Here is a 17,871-nt window from a genome sequence, read left to right as displayed (position 1 = left end):
TTACACCTTATACAAAAATCAATTCAAGATGGATTAAAGACTTAAATGTTAGACCTAAAACCATAAAAACCCTAGAAGAAAACCTAGGCATTACCATTCAGGACATATGCATGGGCAAGGACTTCATGTCTAAAACACTAAAAGCAATGGCAACAAAAGCCAAAATTGACAAATGGGATCTAATTAAAGAGCTTCTGTACAGCAAAAGAAACTACCATCAGAGTGAACAGGCAACCTACAGAATGGGAGAAAATTTTTGCAATCTACTCATCTGACAAAGGGCTAATATCCAGAATCTACAATGAACTCAAACAAATTTACAAGAAAAAAACAAACAACCCCATCAAAAAGTGGGTGAAGAATGTGAACAGACACTTCTCAAAAGAAGACATTTATGCAGCCAAAAGACACATGAAAAAATGCTCATCATCACTGGCCATCAGAGAAATGCAAATCAAAACCACAATGAGATACCATCTCACACCAGTTAGAATGGCGATCATTAAAAAGTCAGGAAACAACAGGTGCTGGAGAGGATGTGGAGAAATAGGAACACTTTTACACTGTTGGTGGGACTGTAAACTAGTTCAACCATTGTGGAAGTCAGTGTGGCGATTCCTCAGGGATCTAGAACTAGAAATATCATTTGACCCAGCCATCCCATTACTGGGTATATACCCAAAGGACTATAAATCATGCTGCTATAAAGGCACATGCACACGTATGTTTATTGAGGCACTATTCACAATAGCAAAGACTTGGAACCAACCCAAATGTCCAACAATGATAGACTGGATTAAGAAAATGTGGCACATGTACACCATGGAATACTATGCAGCCATAAAAAATGATGAGTTCATGTCCTTTGTAGGGACATGGATGAACCTGGAAACTATCATTCTCAGCAAACTATTGCAAGGACAAAAAACCAAACACCACATGTTCTCCTTCATAGGTGGGAATTGAACAATGAGAACACATGGACACAGTAAGGGGAAGATCACACACACCGGGGCCTGTTGTGGGGTGGGGTGAAGGGGGAGGGATAGCATTAGGCGATATCCCTAATGTTAAATGACGAGTTAACGGGTGTAGCACACCAACATGGCATATGTATACATATGTAACAAACCTGCACGTTGTGCACATGTACCCTAAAACTTAAAGTATAATAAAAAAACAAGAAAATTCATAAGAATGCTATAAAACTACATGCAGTTGGTATGAAAATTAGTAATCATTATTAGATGGTATTCTTATTAGCAATAATTTCACTTTCTCCCTTTCTTTCTACCTCTCAGACTTCATCTACTTTTTGGCTGTGAGCTCTTTGTTGGTTTTTTTCATTCTGTCTTGCTCTCTACTGTTTCTTATTGCTTAATCTTGCTTTGTTGATGTGTATTATAAAAGAACTACTCTACATGCTTCACACCCTAGAGATTTTTTTTCATATGGTAGTAACTAAGAAGATCAAGTTAAATCCTTTAAATGGAAGGAAAAGTGTCAAAATACTATCTAGAGGGTGAATAAGTGGCTATGTTTGTAATTATTTAATAGACTATCTTTATAGTCTACCTTTTTAGTGGATTAAAAAAAAAACAAAGAATGTAAAGAAGACTAAATTGGCTCCTCTAGGCTTGGTACATATCTTTGGTTGACAAGCAACCAGAGATGGTGGCAAAGGAACAGACTGGTAATTGGAAAACTGATCTGACCCAAAGCAGAAAGAAGTATATTCCCCCACCATACAAAATTAGGCAGAAAAAATAAGTATCTGCTCATATCCACATGTCCCAATTTTAGTCTGAGGTCTACCACTAAACATATTTACTGATTTCCAGAAGTTATTAACAATAATAATAAGTTAATGTTCATTACGTAGTAATCATGTGCTAGCACTCTGCCGAGACCTTCTGCTATAATCTGGATGCTGTCCATTTAAATCTCATGCTAAATTGTAATCTCCAGTATTGGAGGTGAGGCCTGGTAGGAGGTGAATGGATCATGGGGGCAGATCCTCATGGCTTGGTGCTGTCCTCACAACAGTGAGTGAGTTCTTGTGAGATCTAGTTGCTTAAAAGTGTATGGTACCCCCCCCACCCCTGCTCCTGCTCTTACCATGTGATACACCAACTCATCCTTTGCCTTCTGCCATGACTGTAAGCAGCCCAAGGCCTCACCAGAAGCTGAGCAGACGTGCTGCCATGTTTCTTGCACAGCGTGCAAAACTGTGAGCCAATTAAACCTCTCTTCTTTATAAATTACCCAGGCTCAGAAATTTCTTTATATCAATGCAAGAATGACCTAACACACCTGCTAAGATTGAGTGGTAAGCAGGATGAACATGAATCCCCCTTTCCTCAAGAAGTTGATAATCTAATGAATAGAAAAGATATTAAAATAACTATTAAACAAAAGGATATTATAATTATAGTAAGTGCTATGAAATAAAGTACAGGTTGCTTATAAAAGTAAATACAGGGAAACTGATGACTATGGAAAACTGATATTAAAGTTTAGACATGAAGGATAAATAGGGGTTAGGTGAAAACCATTCCAGTAAAAGCAAGCACCATGCAAGACAATGCTGTACAGAGTAACAGTTTGGTGTATTCACAGAACACAGAGGCGAATACATCTTGACCATGATGATTAAAGGGGGAGAATGGTCATGATAAGTCTGGAGAATTGGCTAGGCATCACATTATATGGGCTATTGCAGGCTACATTAAGGATTTAACATTTAATCCCCAGAACAGTAAGAATCTATTAAAGGGTTTTAGGCAGGAAACTGACATTTAGATTTGCAATCTTACACAATCTATGCTATGTAGAGAATAAAGCTGGATAAGAGAGTGTGTGTGTAGTGATTAAAGAAAAGGATACAGCCTAGGCAAGAGATTAATAGTGACTTGAATTAGGGAAGTGGCAGTGTTGATGGAGACAAAATGACATATTTGAGATATATTTAGAAGTAAGAATAAACAGGACTTTGTAATTGATTGTCTGTGGGGTATAAGGTGAAGACGATATCAATCATAGTTTTCTGCTATGAGTAACTAGGGAGATAATGTATAATTAAGATGGGGAACACTGGAGAAGGAGCTGGTCTGAGAGCAAGAACCAAGGTTCTATTTGGTACATAGTGAGTTTGAGATAACTGTTGGTAGACACACAACTGGATTCAGTTACACAGATGGACTATAGGCCTGGAGCTCAGTAGGGAAGTCTGGGCCGAAGGCATAAATGTGGGAATTCATAGACATGCATAAATATTATTTGAACTTCATGTGAGTAGTTACAAACACCTAAGAGTGTGGCATTAGAAAGAATGAACCTCAGGTATATGCACTCGAATGTCAACATTTAAGAGTTGGGTAGAAGAGGTGAAAAGGGGACTGAGAACGAGCAGCCTGCAAAGGAGGAAGAAAATCAGTAGAGATGATCATGGAAGCACAGACTCCAGAGTGTTTAAGTAAGGTGGAAGTGGCCAAATATGATAGAGAGTCCTTAAAGATTAATTCGCAAGATCAGCTTTAGTGAAAGACTATAAAAGATGCTGGATTGAAATTAGGTTAAAAAAACAGATAGTAGTATGGATAATCTTTATCATTCAAGAAATCTGGCCATCAGATTATCAGTATGGATAATCTTTATCATTCAAGAAATCTGGATCACACCTGTACAAAGATTCATTATCTCACTTAATCCTCAAAATTACCATTATCCTTATTTTATAGATGAGGACACTGAGGTTTACCCCAAGGTTATGGGACAAGCCTAATTTTCTCATGTCATCTAGATGAGCCCTAAAAGTCCTTCTACTTCCATGAAAAAATGAAAAACTATACCTCTGTTTCTGTTCCACAGTCATAATAAATTTAGCATCTTTCACAAGAACAGAAGCAGCCTGTTGCACACCCTTCCTTGTTGCACAAAACTGAAAATAAATTCATAACGTTTGTATTAATCATGTTAAAAACTGAATATACTAAAAAATAAGCTATCAACAATCCGTACCACAAGTGTGGGTTTCTGATCAGAGTACATTTGTATAACACTGGCAATTTTGTAGTTGAGGGTTAAATCAAACTTAAATTCAGTTTGGTTACTACTGCAGGGAAATCCAAGGACCACTTTCTGAAGTTTCACTGGTCTATGGCTCTCATCCATTTTCAGACACACAGCTGGTCTTTCTCCATCTGAAAGCCATTCTGCAATCTTTGAAACACAAAAACATGTGCATTAAAATTTTCTTCTAGTAAAGTTTTATTGCTAAAAACAACCGAATTACAAAGCACTTTAAGGTCAAGCTATAAAAGTATTTAATCAAGTATGCTGTCTTTTTCAATATTACATATTCCATTAATATTATTCTGTTGATATAGTGGTCAACACCAGCCATAGTAGTATTTCAAGATTATACCCACTTTTCACCATGGTAAACTTCCAATTAATTATTATTATTTTGTTTTATTTTCCTTCATAAGAATCCAAAGAAAAATTAAAATCAATTTTGTCATAGAGGCCAAATTTCTCACTATTATTTTAACTCCTTTGCTATTTTTGAAAACTATGCCTCAAAATGGCTGACATCTCTTTTGTGTTGTCCTAAATATTAGATAAATAGCAGCAAATTAATAGTTGGTTTAGGTTGGCAAGGGTTGCCAAGTTTTTAAGCAAACAACAAACACTTGAGAGATGCCAGTGCCAAAAGCAAACTTCAGACTCAAGCTAGAGTCACTAGTTAGTTTCTGGAACTGTGGTAAGCAATCCTTATCTTTACACAGCCCAGTTAATAATCAGGCTCCATGCCTTGCTATGAAATTGACTGTTGTTTTGACAGGTAGAAAACATTAAAATAATCTCAAGGTTATCACGAGTAGGGATAAGATCACACAAGAATTTACAGATAGAGGGGAGCAGAAGGCCGAGAATAAAAACCTTAATTTAGGGAAAAACGGAGGAAGAAGATCTGACAAAAGAGACAGAGAAACAGCATTCACAGAAGTAGTGTTTATCACAAAGGGGAAAAGTTTCAAGAATTAGAGAGTACTAGTACATAATAATTGCTTACAAATAAGTAAGAAAAATTTATATTCCAATGTGAAAAAAAGGCAAATGACATAATCTGGCAAGTTTTAAAAAAAGAACTTAAAGTAGTTGATAAATATATTAAAAATATTTACTTTAGTAGAAATCAAAGAAGTAAAAATTTTTTAAATGAGATACTACACTAAACAACAAATCCTATAAATATTTAAAAAAAATAATAGCAATAATCATTCCATTATTATACTACCCAGTGTTAGGATACAGGAAAACAGCCTCTGGTAGAAGTGTAAATGAATATAACATTTATTGAAAGAAGTGCTTCTTTAGAGTTTTATATATCCTTTGATTCAGTTATTTCATTCTAAAAGTTCATCGTAAGGAAATAATCACGGATGTTTCAGATACATTAATTTCACTCTGTTTACAATAGCAAAAATTGGAAATAACTTAATCTTCCATTGTTATAGTGTTTGATAAATAAATTACGATAAAACCACAAAAATAGTATTGAAGAATATTTAATGATATAAAAATGTTTAAAGGTGAAATGCAGGTCAAAAAAAAGAGTCTGTACATTATGATTCCTACATGCTTACAAAAAAAAACTACGTACATTATGCTTCCTACATGTGTAAAGATAAACACTAGGATTTAGTTTTGTTGTTTTAATAAACTTTAAATTTTTCTGTATTATTCTTGACAAATATGAACAAAACAAGTTGTCATTTTAAGAACAAGAAAATGATTAATTGTGCCAAATTAATGATAAAGACAAAATATTCCATTGGAATAGACAATATAGTGGCTATTTGCGAAAACAATTTCTAAGAAGTAGTAGGGGAAAACCAGTATTATAGTAGGCTGAGAAGTAAGTAGGAGTGAGAAAGTAGAGTGAGACTATTATTTTTCAAGACGTTTACTTAAAAATTGAAGAAAAAATTAAGTCATATATTCATTATGGAAAGTATAATAGTGCACATGATTATTTCTTTACATGTCCATGTACCCCATTAACCATGAGATCCTCCTCAAGGACGGAGTCCATATATCTTCACTTTTGCGTCTATATTTAGTGCTTACCACAATGCCAAGCATACAGAATTGAGGAGCAAGTGGTAATCATCTAAGCGATTATTTTTATTCTCCACCGTACTTCACTATACAATTAGAGTCAGCTAGTTACAACAACCATCACATATTGTTAGTGAAGTTATTATAAGGCACCTGAAACCCAGGAAACTAAGACTGTTAGATACTAGCAAACAAGAGATGTCCACATGTCCACAAAAAATATTTTATTAAACCTGATTAACCAAATTTTATGGCCTTAATACTGTCATATTTATGAGATCTAGCCACAACTTTCTACAACATACTTTCCTATTAAAGGAAAGGACAAAAAAATTCACTTTTCTCTAAGATCAAGATGACTAAATATTTCACAAGTCATAAAAAACCTAAGAGCTTAGTTAAAATTGTAACTCACATCCTCAGCATTTGGAATTGTTGCAGATACAGCTACAAATCGCATTGGAATAGCAGTGCTGGTATTTTTTAAAGTCTGAGAAACAGACTGTACAGTTTTCATTCTGCTAACTACAACTTCAAGAGTTGGACCACGATTTTCATCTTTTACAATATGTACCTAAGCAGGAAATCAAGAAAAAATCATTAGCTATAGAATTAAAAATACATTTAATCAATTAAAATATTCAATAATATTAACATTCTTGCTTGAGAAAATGAGCATTTTCCACTTGAAGGGATAAAACAAACATATAGTTTGGTTGCAATGTCTTTTTTCTTTCTGTCTTATTCTAATTATCCTTTTATGTTTATCTCTGAAAGCAAATGCATTCATTACCTCATCAATGAGAAACAGTCGAACCAGTTGAACCAAAGAGTTGTCTCTCCATTTCCTAGTCATGCTATCCCATTTTTCCTAGAGAGAAAAAAAAGCATACAAGTAGTTTAATGTGATAAGGAATTATAATAAATATTAAGATATCAAAAACATCTTTAACGTGACGTATTACAAATCATAGGCAATTTTGATTGATCCCTTAAGAGTATTCTGAAAAATATTTTAAAATTAAAAAATACTTAAAGAATTTTTACAGTCTTAAAGGTATTTTTAAAACTGGGCCCTCAATTGTTTTTACACTGAACCACAAAATATTCAAAGTCCAAGTTTTGTTACCTATTTTTAAATTCTACCAAGGACCTCCCTCTATAAAACATACTACTTAGGTAAAAGAAAAAAAGCAATAAATATGATTACAAAGTATCCACAATAACAAACTGCCTATTCTTCGTCAATTTTCCCAATTTGGTCATTTGTCTTTTACTTACTGATTTGTATTCTTTCTGTACCTTGAATTGTAGTATTTTTTTAATGTTTGTTTGTTTACATTGTAAATATATGTTTCTAGTTTATAGTTTTTAAACTTTTTATCTCGGTAAAGAAAAATAGGTATTTTCTAACAAACTAAGGAAATCATAAAGTATAAATAATACCTACTGGAGTTGTCATAATAATATGGGCATGCTGAATCTCAAATAGATCATCCATTACTGTATCTCCAGTAAGTTCTTTACAATTCAATCCTATTGGTCCAAATTTCTCTTTCCAGTCATCAAAACGCTGACTGCACAAGGCTTTTATTGGTGCCACTGTAACAATATAAAATATTTACTTTGAACATCAATTCAATTTTAAAATTATTTTCACAAACTTTGGTTAATAAAGTTAGCATAAAAAATACACATCTACATACTCCTAATATTGATAAATTAAAAATGAACAATATAGGCATATTATTTAGAGCAGGGGTGTCCAGCCTTTTGGCTTCTCTGGGCCACACGGGAAGAAGAACTGTATCGAGCCACACATAAAATATGCTAACACTAACGATGACTGATAAGCTAAAGAAAAAAAATTCTCATAATGTTTTACAAACATTACAAATTTGTCATAAGTTTACAAATTTGTGTTGGGCCGCATTCAAAGCCATCCTGGGCCACATGCGGCCTGCAGGCCACAAGTTAGACAAGCTTGATTTAGAGGTATCAAGGTAATAGCCAAAAAGAACTAAAAATAGAAATAGAAATGATTTATCAGGCAAGTGTAACTAAAAATGGAGAAAGGTAGGGCAGAAAATTGTTGCTTTTCACTATAAGGCCTTCAGTGATATTTGATTTTTAATCCATATGCATATATTACTTTGATTTAAAAATTTTAAAAAATACACACCTAAGAAAGCAGAGTAAAAGTTCCTATGCAAATTTCTAGAATTACAAAATGTTTGATTTTATTTGTTCATTTTGCCTGTCCTTTAAAAAATAAGCATGTAAAACTCAAATTCTCAATTCAAATATTACTTTTTATTTATAATTCTGGAAAATGTGTTTTAAATTTAATGACAAATAAGACCAGACTTTACTAGAAATATATAGAAAACCAAGTAATTCCTGAGGCCAGAAACTGAATTTATTTCTTCATTTTGCTTCAGTGGTTTTTCATTATTACAATTAATCATCACTCTTATAATAAATACTCACTGTAAACAATTTTAATATTCAACCATGGCAATGGTACTTCCATTAACAATCTTGTTATAGCTAGTTCAAACACTACAGTTTTTCCAGAACCAGTTGGAGCACAAATCACAAAATTCCTATCTGTGTAAAGAAGCTAAAAAATAAAAAGTAATCAATCATGTAACATATAGAATTTTTCACACACATTCTCAATTTGTTAAAAAAAAGTCTTAATAAGAATCTAAGGAATAATACTTCAAACATTTTTCCTCTAAAGTTATAAAAATTGTAACTTTGCTCCAGAGCCTCCACTCTCGAAAAATAACACTATTAGTATTTTTTCATGCTGTTTTATTTGTCAATGTAGACCTAGGAGAAAATCATTCCTGGCTGAGCGCGATGGCTTACACCTGTAATTCCAGCACTTTGGGAAGACAAGGAAGGCAGATCACTTGAGGTCAGGAGTTCGAGACCAGCCTGGCCAACAGAGCAAAACCCTGTCTCCACTACAAATAGAAAACTTAGCCAGGAGTGGTGTCTCAAGCCTGTAATCCCAGTTACTTGGGTAGCTGAGGCAGGAAAATTGCTTGAACCTGGGAAGTAGAAGTTGCAGTGAGCTGAGATTTCACCACTGCACTCAAATACAAACAAATCCACCTATGAAAATCACACATATTCATTTACCAAATATTTTCTGAGCTCCTAAATGTGCTAGACACGGAGTGTGGCAGTGCAGACATAAAGATCTAGTAAATCCCAGCTGTCCCAATCTAGTGATCACAACCTAGTGAAAGGTAGAAAAATAAATAAGTAAAATAAAATACTTACATCATCAAAGGCCTTGGACTGTATATAGTTGAAATATGGAAATTCTTTGAAAATACTTCTAAATTTTGCCGCTTACAATAACATTAAGGAGTCAAATATTTCAGAATTGAAAAAATTAGTTACTTTTAATTTTAAAATTAAGTTACATTAATATTGATTCTGACAATATTTAATGATGAGGTTTTAACATTTGCTATTTGGCATCTTAAGAAAAGAATTATCATAAATTATTCTAGTCTCCAGTCACATTCCATATTCTGAAAAGAACTTGCAAAATTCCTATAGGGAAACAAGAGATTATATAAGGGTTATACTTAAGTGCTAAATATGATGGAAGAGATGCAAGTACATAATGGCAAGTAAATCAGAACTACACTTCTAGTTTATCTTTTCTAGAGTAGTGCTTTTTCTTATTTACCTTGACAAGGCCACTTGATTTTTATCTCTTCTTTAATGTACAGAATTTCACTCAACTATTTCATTAAGCATTGATTGTACTTCATTAGCTGATGTGTTTCTGGTTACCTAATACCAAATCTCTTTGTTTTTGATAATTTGATTGTGTTAAGTGGTGGGTTTAATTATAATTATCAACATACTGGCTTGACAGGAAGAACTTAAATCATCCTTCCCCGTAAGAAAGTTCAAAAATATTAATAGATATGAAGAATAAACTGTCCCCTCTCCAAGGTGAGGGTCTATTGACAGATTGGGAGATATCTGTATTTATATGGTATTCTTCTTACAATATATGAACTACAGTCATTGAACACTACATACAGAATACATTACTAGATTTAGAAAGCTGTGGGAAGCTGTAAATAAAGAAGAAAATGAGTTCCTATAGTTAAGACTTTTATAATCTATTAGAAGTTATAAGATGGTTAAGAACATATCTGAGAACACAAGTACACAGTTATTTAAACAACTGGATTTTTATAAAGATATACAAGAACTGATGGATTGCTGTAGTGATCCTGTTTAAACTTAGATCATATTACTTCTCTGATCAAATTCCTCCCTTTCTCTCAAAGCATATGGCTATAAGGCTCTACATGATCGTTTCCCCACTGCCACTCCCTCCCCGCATCAGCCCCTGCCTTTATCTCTCTGACTTCATGTCCTACTACTCTTTCCCCTGACTCATCTCCTCTAGCTATACTGAACTCTGCTGTTCTTCAAAAATATCACCTATGATCCTGCCATGAGGCCTTCCCTCTGCCTAGACTGTTATTCCTTCCATATTTCCTTGGCTCTTTTCCCTCCATTAAGTGCTTAAATCTGACCTTCTCAAGGTCTACCCTAAGTACTGTTTAATTCTACACCCTGAGCCACAAATCCCAGCAGTCCCAATTTAACCCGCTTACCCTGCTCTACTTTTTTCTTTTCCCATAATAGTCACCACTTTCTAAAAAACTTCTATGACTTATTTATATGTTATTACAGTTGTTGAGATCCAGCTTCTTCCCCACCCTCATCCCGAGAATGTCATCTCCTCAAAAGCAAGGATTCATTGTCTGTTTTCTTAAGTGACATATCCCAAATACTTAGAACAGTGCCTGACACATAACTTAGTTAATATAGGTTTGCAATTATTACATCAAGCAGTTAATTTATAAATCCTCATTTTACTTTCTGGTGTGCAAAGTGTCATATCTGTGCTAAAACAAAAACGTAATTTTGAGCTTGAAAATCCATCAGCTTTAGAAGGAATCTCATTTTTCCTTCAAAACATGTCTCTTTCTATCAAATATTTATTTGTAACAAGCCCACGAGTGGGCCATCATGTTGGTTTTTCTCTCATTAGATAGTTCCATATCAATTTATATTCACAAAAATGAATCTTTGATTCAGAGTAGACATAGAATCAGTATTTCAGCTCATAAGAAAACTCAACTGCTAACATCATTTATCATCAATATCAACACTTGAAATCCATTTTTTTCCTTACATTCAATAAACTCTCAGCAGTGTCACTGAAATTATGGGGAAAATGTCTGCAGAACTGAAAATGACATGACTACTGTGGTAGGACCAATCTGAGAAAACTTCTATTGCCCTGAGGATTCAAATGTAGTAAAATATTTAAAGAGAATAAGAAAATAAGGTGTGTCCAAGTAATCTACAAACTCTCAAATTATCACAAATAGCATTCAGTCTTCTACTTTAAATACATACTTGGAAACAATAAGGTATAGGACAATGAGTTTTACAGAAAATGAACTTTTTGGACAATAAATCACTGGACACAAGTGTAGGCAGTAGTCCTAACTAATAAAGACCCCCAAACAACAGAATCACTTCAGCCGTGCTAATACAGCATAAAAATCCTCAAAGCTCTTTAAAAGCCAGTGTCATATTATGGAAAGGCTTTCCAGTAAGGGATAAGAAGAATCAGCCATCGTACAGATAATTAAACATCTTTAACAGCTTACTGCTAATATATTTCCTATGTTTCCATCCTATTTTGATCACCAAATAAAAGAAAATGTGGCAGCATTGAGACACTATGCTGAATAAAATGCTAAACACTGGTTATATTTATAGTTATATATCAACATGTATAACTCTCCTATTGATCCCTCTCCCTCATTTTTACTCAAATCAGCTATCTGCATTGGAGGCAACTTTTCATGAGAAGTCAGGCAAGTATTTTCTAACCATACTTCAGAATTATGTCAGATGATCCTTCGAGTGCCCAAGATTAGAGTTATTGTTGCCTAGATTTCTCTAGCACAGCTATGCAATATCTGGAATTCATTTTTCATTTTGTCAACTAGACCATAACTTTTGTGGATGCTAGAGCATTGCCAAGCATTGAGTCACTAATTATATATTCCTAAAGCATAGTTTTAATGATGATATTTGACCTGCTCAAAAATATTGCATGGTTTCTTCTCATTGCAGAGATTGTATTTTCACTACAAAAAAGAAGTAACTATGAGAGGTGATAGATACATTAATTAGCCTGATTGTGGTAATTATTTTTGCAATGTTTACATATTAAAAAATATCATGTTGTACTCCTTAAAAAATATACCATTTTTATTTGTCAATTACACCTCAACAAAGCTGGGGGAAAAAATAAAAATAAAATAAAAAACCCTTTGACCTTGGTATTCATGACATTATATGATATGATTCTAAGATAACTATCTAATATTTCTTATTACTTCTTTAATCATATCTTTCACTTTAGCCAAACTGGAAAGCTTATTCTTTCCAAATGTATTTCATACTTTTTTACCTTCACCCTTGCTTATGTCTCTACTTTGGCCAGAACAATTTCCTTACTTTACCTGCCTTACTTTATCTGCCTTTCAATGTATTTGGAAATAGGCAGGTAAATAAGTCATGATCCTTGCCTTCAAAGAGTTCATAGATCATGGGGAAATAGTCACATAAGCTGCTGGTGAATTAAAACAAAATAAGTGCACTATTATAGGCATACACAGGGTATTAAAGAAGCAAAAACAATGTTACCTCCAGAACACACAAACATACTCAAAATATTTACACTGGAAATGTCCAGACATGAAAATTGGATTCTAGGTATAAACTCCAAATTGGATTTTCAAAAATACTAGATCTGTAGAAATGTCCCCAATCCACACAATATCCCATTCTCATCCATTTCCCCTACCCAGTTCAACCTAATTTGGCTGCTCTTTCTCAAAGGATGAGAAATTATCTGTACCTATTTCTAAGTAAATATGTAAGTAAATATGCTGTACCTATTTGTAAGTAAATCTGACTTCTGTACTTAATTTGCCATAAACGGATAACTAACAGTTCACAAATCGGCACCAGTCTGTGATCACACCCTGAGTAGGACTATCACACACATACATCTTTTTTTTTTTTTTGAGATGGAGTCTCACTCTTTTGCCATGCTGGAATGCAATGGCACAATCTCAGCTCACTGCAACCTCCGCCTCCCAGGTTCAAGTGATTCTCCTCCCTCAGCCCCCTGAGTAGCTGGGATTACAGGCGCACACCACCAGGCCCAGCTAATTTTTTATATTTTTAGTAGAGACGAGGTTTCACCATGTTGGTCAGGCTGGTCTCGAACTCCTGACCTTGTGATCTGCCTGCCGCAGCCTCCCAAAGTGCTGGAATTACAGGTGTGAACCACTGTACCCAGCCACATGTACCTCTTACATCACCAAAAAGATTAACTTTTCCCTCTTTTTCTCCATCAACCAAAATAAACAAACACAATTAAACAAATGTTTTAAAATTATGATTTAATAAATACAAAGCAGCTATTGTAAATAACTTAAAGGATACGAATTTCTGTGACAGCCTTCAAGGAACCTAAACCATCTTCTGTTACCTCTGAAAAAAAAAATCCTACATATTTATATAAATATTAAACAAAATTTAATGGTCAGAAGCTAGGACCTGAAATGAATATTTTCAACCTTTCCATAAAAACTGTTTCAATAAAACTAACACAACTTTTTATTGAGAGCAAAGTTAAAAATATTTTTAGCACACAGGATAAAATATTTTAACACACAGCACAGCTTAGAAAATAATGCAATATAATAAAAAAATGCAGAAATTGCATAGAGAGATAATTTACTCAAATTTACTATATTTTTACATTTTCCCCTATGCTAAGAAATGCGTTTTAGTCTGTACTCATAAAATGAACTGGAAAAGCAAGAAATTACCTTGAATATCATGAGGCTGGAAAGCAACTGAAAAAGATGGTGCTTTGAACATGCATTCTCCGATTTCAGAAGCAGAAAAAGCATTATTTGCTGTAAACACATTTGCAGAATATTGAAATTTCTGCTTACTATTGCTATAGTTCCTTGATTTCCCTTTGTTCATTTCTGTTTGTACAATTTTCACTGAGCCAATGTGAGAGTCCAATTCACTGTCACTAGAATAAGCACTCCCATGTATATTGTCAGATATTTTAAATAATCTGCAAAAAAAAAAAAGACCCACATATTTTCTCATGTGTAACACTTGCTTGGAATATGAAAAACTAGCATAAAATTGGCCCCCTTAAAAACACTCATAGATTACGGTTTACTCAAACAAAAAAGCTAAACATTCTCCTAAAATATAACTTGCTAAGTTTACCAATGAAGTATGTCTTTCTACTTTCCTAAAACTCAGATAAATCCATTTGTGGTAGTCAGCCTCCAAAACGGCCCAATGATCCTTGCCTGCTCCTCACCCCTTTACAGTCTCCTACAAATTGAATCGCTGAATCAGGACTGGCCTGTCTAACTAGCAGAGTACTGCAGAAGTGCAAATGTTCGACTTACAAGGCTAGGTAATAAAAGACATTGCCCCTTCCCCATGGTCTCTTAGATCTCTCACTCTGTGGAGAGCTAGTCACAATATAAAGAAAGCACTCAAGCAACCCTATGAAGAGGCCCAGGTGGAGAGGTACTGAGGTCTCCTGCCAACAACCAGCACTGACTTTTCAGTCAAGGACAGTAAGCCACCTTGAAGAGAGACCTGATAGCTCCTGTCAAGCTTTCAGATGACTGCAGCATGGCTAACATTTTGATTGTGGCCTTCTTGTGAGAGGCCCCCAATATCTTTATGCATTCTCACAAGACAGCCTAAGCCAGAACTACTAGCTAAGTTGTTCCTAAATTCCTAGCCTGGAGAAACTGTGAGAGATAATAATGTTCATTGTTGTTTTAAACTACTAAATTTTGGGATAATTTTATTATGCAACAACAGATAACTAATGTTCCATTTAAAGTCAGTAAAGTGCTTAAGAGAGAGAAAAAGCCACTAAACATAGTCACAGTAAATAGTAAATTTCATAACACCTAATAGTAGTTAAATGAAACTGAAGTGATTCAAGTTACTGAATTATATTAACATATTAAATTTATAGGAATAAGTTAACAGACTTTTTATGAATTAAAAGTTGTCAGCAACTGCATTTCATGCCACAGAAGCTACCAGATAAGAGTTTTCCTAGCCAATCAAATCAGCACTGTGTATCCCCTCAAAAAGGAAAAGATATAAACTAAGTATATTAGCAGATTAAATCATCCCAAACACTGTATCCAATAACCATTTCAATGTAAGAACTACTTCTTTGCAAAGTTCTAAAAACAAGGAAACACTTTATCTTTATGACTGTACTGTATTATATTTGATCAAAAGACAATCTATCGAAGTAACTTGTTCACAATATCCCTAAGGGATGAAGTAACCATTAAGGTTCCTAATAAAACATTCACATCTTATAGAATAAGTAATGGAGATGACATCCATTCAGGGGCTGAAGATCAAGTTTAATTAGCAATGGCCAGTGATTTCATCAGTCTTGTCTATGAAATGGAACCTCCATTAAAATGCCTAAACAACAGGGTTCTGAGAGCTTCTGGAATGGTGAACACATCAAGGTGCTGACAGAGTGGCATGCTCAGAAAAGTTATGGGAACTCTGCACCCCCTCCCTCATATTTTGCCATATGTATCTCTTTCATATGGAGTTGTACGCTTTATAATAAGCTGGTAAATGTAAGTAAAGTGTTTCCCTTAGGTCTCTGAGTCATTCTAGCAAATTATTAAATCTAAGACGGGGTCATGGGAAGCCTCAAATTTGTAGTTGGCCAGACAGAAATGTGGGTAGCCTGGGAATCTCATTTTCAGCTGGAATTCAAAGTGGGGTCAGTCTTACAGAACTGAGCCTTCAACCTGTGGGGTCTGACGCTAATTCCAGGAGTTAAGTTTCAAATTGATTTAAATTGTTAGATGCCAAGTTGGTGTCAGAGAATCAGTCGGTGTCAGTCAACACCCAGTCTTTACATTTATGGTCAGTTGATTTCCAATGACAGTGCCATGACATTCAGTAGGGAAAGAACAGTCTTTTCAACAAATGAGGCTGGAACAACGGAATATCTACATGCAAAAAGAATGAGGATGGACTCCTACTTCACACAAATATTTAAAATATTAAATAATAGATCACAAATGTAAACATAAGAGCTAAAAACTCTGAAACCCTTAGAAGAAAACTTAAGAGTAAATCTTCATGACCTTGGATTAGGCAATAATTTCTTAGATATGACACCAAAACCATAAGCAACCAAAGTGACGCCAAATCAGTATTACATCAAAGCAAAAGCATAAGCATAAAAGAAAAATTAGATAAACTGGACTCTATCAAAATTTAAAACTTGCGCTGCGAAGAACACCATCAAAAAAGTGAAAACCCACAGAATGGGGGAAATATTTGCAAATCATACAGATGATAAGAGACTTTTATTGAGAATAAAGAACTCTTAAAACTCAACAATTAAAAGACAAATAGCCCAATTAAAATACGGACAAAGGATCTGAATAAAACATTACTCCAAAGAAGACAAATGGCTGATAATCACATGAAAAGATTCTTAACGTTATTGCTACAGACTGGATATTAATGTCCCTCCTTCCAGATTCATTTGTTGAGGCCCTAATCCCCAGTGGGGTTTTGTTGGTTTTTTTTTTTTTTTTTTGAGATGGAGTCTCGCTCTGTCACCCAGGCTGGAGTGCAGTGGTGTGATCTTGGCTCACTGCAAGCTCCGCCTCCCGGGTTCAAGCGATTCTCCTGCCTCAGCCTCCTGAGTAGCTAGGATTACAGGCGCATGCCACCACACCCGGCTAATTTTTGTATTTTTAGTAGAGACAGGGTTTTACCATGTTGGTCAGGCTGGTCTCGAACTCCTGACCTTGTCATCTGCCCGCCTCAGCCTCCCAATGTTATGGTATTTGGAGGTGGGGCCTTTGCAAGGTAATTGGGTTTAGATGAGGTCATGAGGGTACCTCCCCATGATGGAATTAATGCCCTTATAAAAAGAGGATGAAACATGAGCTCTCTCTGTTTATACACACACCAAAGAAAAACCATGGGAGAACATAACTAGGAAGAGGGTCGTCATCAAGAACCCAACCATGCTGGCACTCTGATTTCTGACTTCCAGCCTCCAGAATCGTGTAAACAAATGTTTGTTATTTACACCACCCAATCTATAGTATTTCATTATACCAGCCCAAAATAACTAAGACAATTAGTCATTACGAAAATGCACATCAACACCACAATGAGATACCTCTTCACATACCCAGTAGGATGGCTATAATAAAAAAGACAGAAAATAACAAGTGCTGGCCAGAATGTGGAGAAACTGGAACCCTCAAATATTGCTGATGGGACTATAAAGTGATGCAGCCACTTTGGAAAACAATTTGGCAGTTCCTCAGAAAAGTTAAATATAAAGTTACCATATGACCCAGCAATTCTACTTCTGGGTTTATATCCAAAGAATTGAAAACACACATTCACACAAAAACTTGCATGCATTTTCATAGCAATATTATTCACAATAGACAAAAAGTGAAAACAACCCAAATGTCCATCAACTGATAAGTGAATAAACAAAATGTGATATATCCATTTAATGGACTATTATTTGGC

At 34.6% G+C, this 17,871-nt stretch overlaps 1 protein-coding gene across 12 annotated transcripts in view; it reads right to left on the bottom strand.

The window, feature by feature from the left end:
• The window catches only part of HFM1 (helicase for meiosis 1), a 136,414-nt gene that overhangs the window by 103,783 nt on the left and 14,760 nt on the right, over positions 1-17,871 (bottom strand). For all 12 annotated transcript variants that reach the window (XR_008513491.2, XR_008513492.2, XM_002810615.6 and 9 more), the window contains 9 exons: positions 14,103-14,362; positions 13,714-13,761; positions 9,424-9,494; positions 8,617-8,749; positions 7,577-7,728; positions 6,920-6,997; positions 6,542-6,700; positions 4,021-4,221; positions 3,852-3,940 (listed from right to left, as the gene is read on the bottom strand). Coding sequence is in view for 10 of the 12 variants with exons in the window: in XM_002810615.6 (XP_002810661.5) it covers positions 3,852-3,940; positions 4,021-4,221; positions 6,542-6,700; positions 6,920-6,997; positions 7,577-7,728; positions 8,617-8,749; positions 9,424-9,494; positions 13,714-13,761; positions 14,103-14,362 (1,191 nt within the window). In the remaining 2 variants the exon portion in view is untranslated. The remainder of the gene's footprint in view (positions 1-3,851; positions 3,941-4,020; positions 4,222-6,541; positions 6,701-6,919; positions 6,998-7,576; positions 7,729-8,616; positions 8,750-9,423; positions 9,495-13,713; positions 13,762-14,102; positions 14,363-17,871) is intronic.

The sequence above is a fragment of the Pongo abelii genome, chromosome 1 (genome assembly GCF_028885655.2).
Source record: "Pongo abelii isolate AG06213 chromosome 1, NHGRI_mPonAbe1-v2.0_pri, whole genome shotgun sequence".
In the NCBI taxonomy this organism is placed as follows: domain Eukaryota; kingdom Metazoa; phylum Chordata; class Mammalia; order Primates; family Hominidae; genus Pongo; species Pongo abelii.
This window is presented reverse-complemented; position numbering and strand designations above follow the sequence as displayed.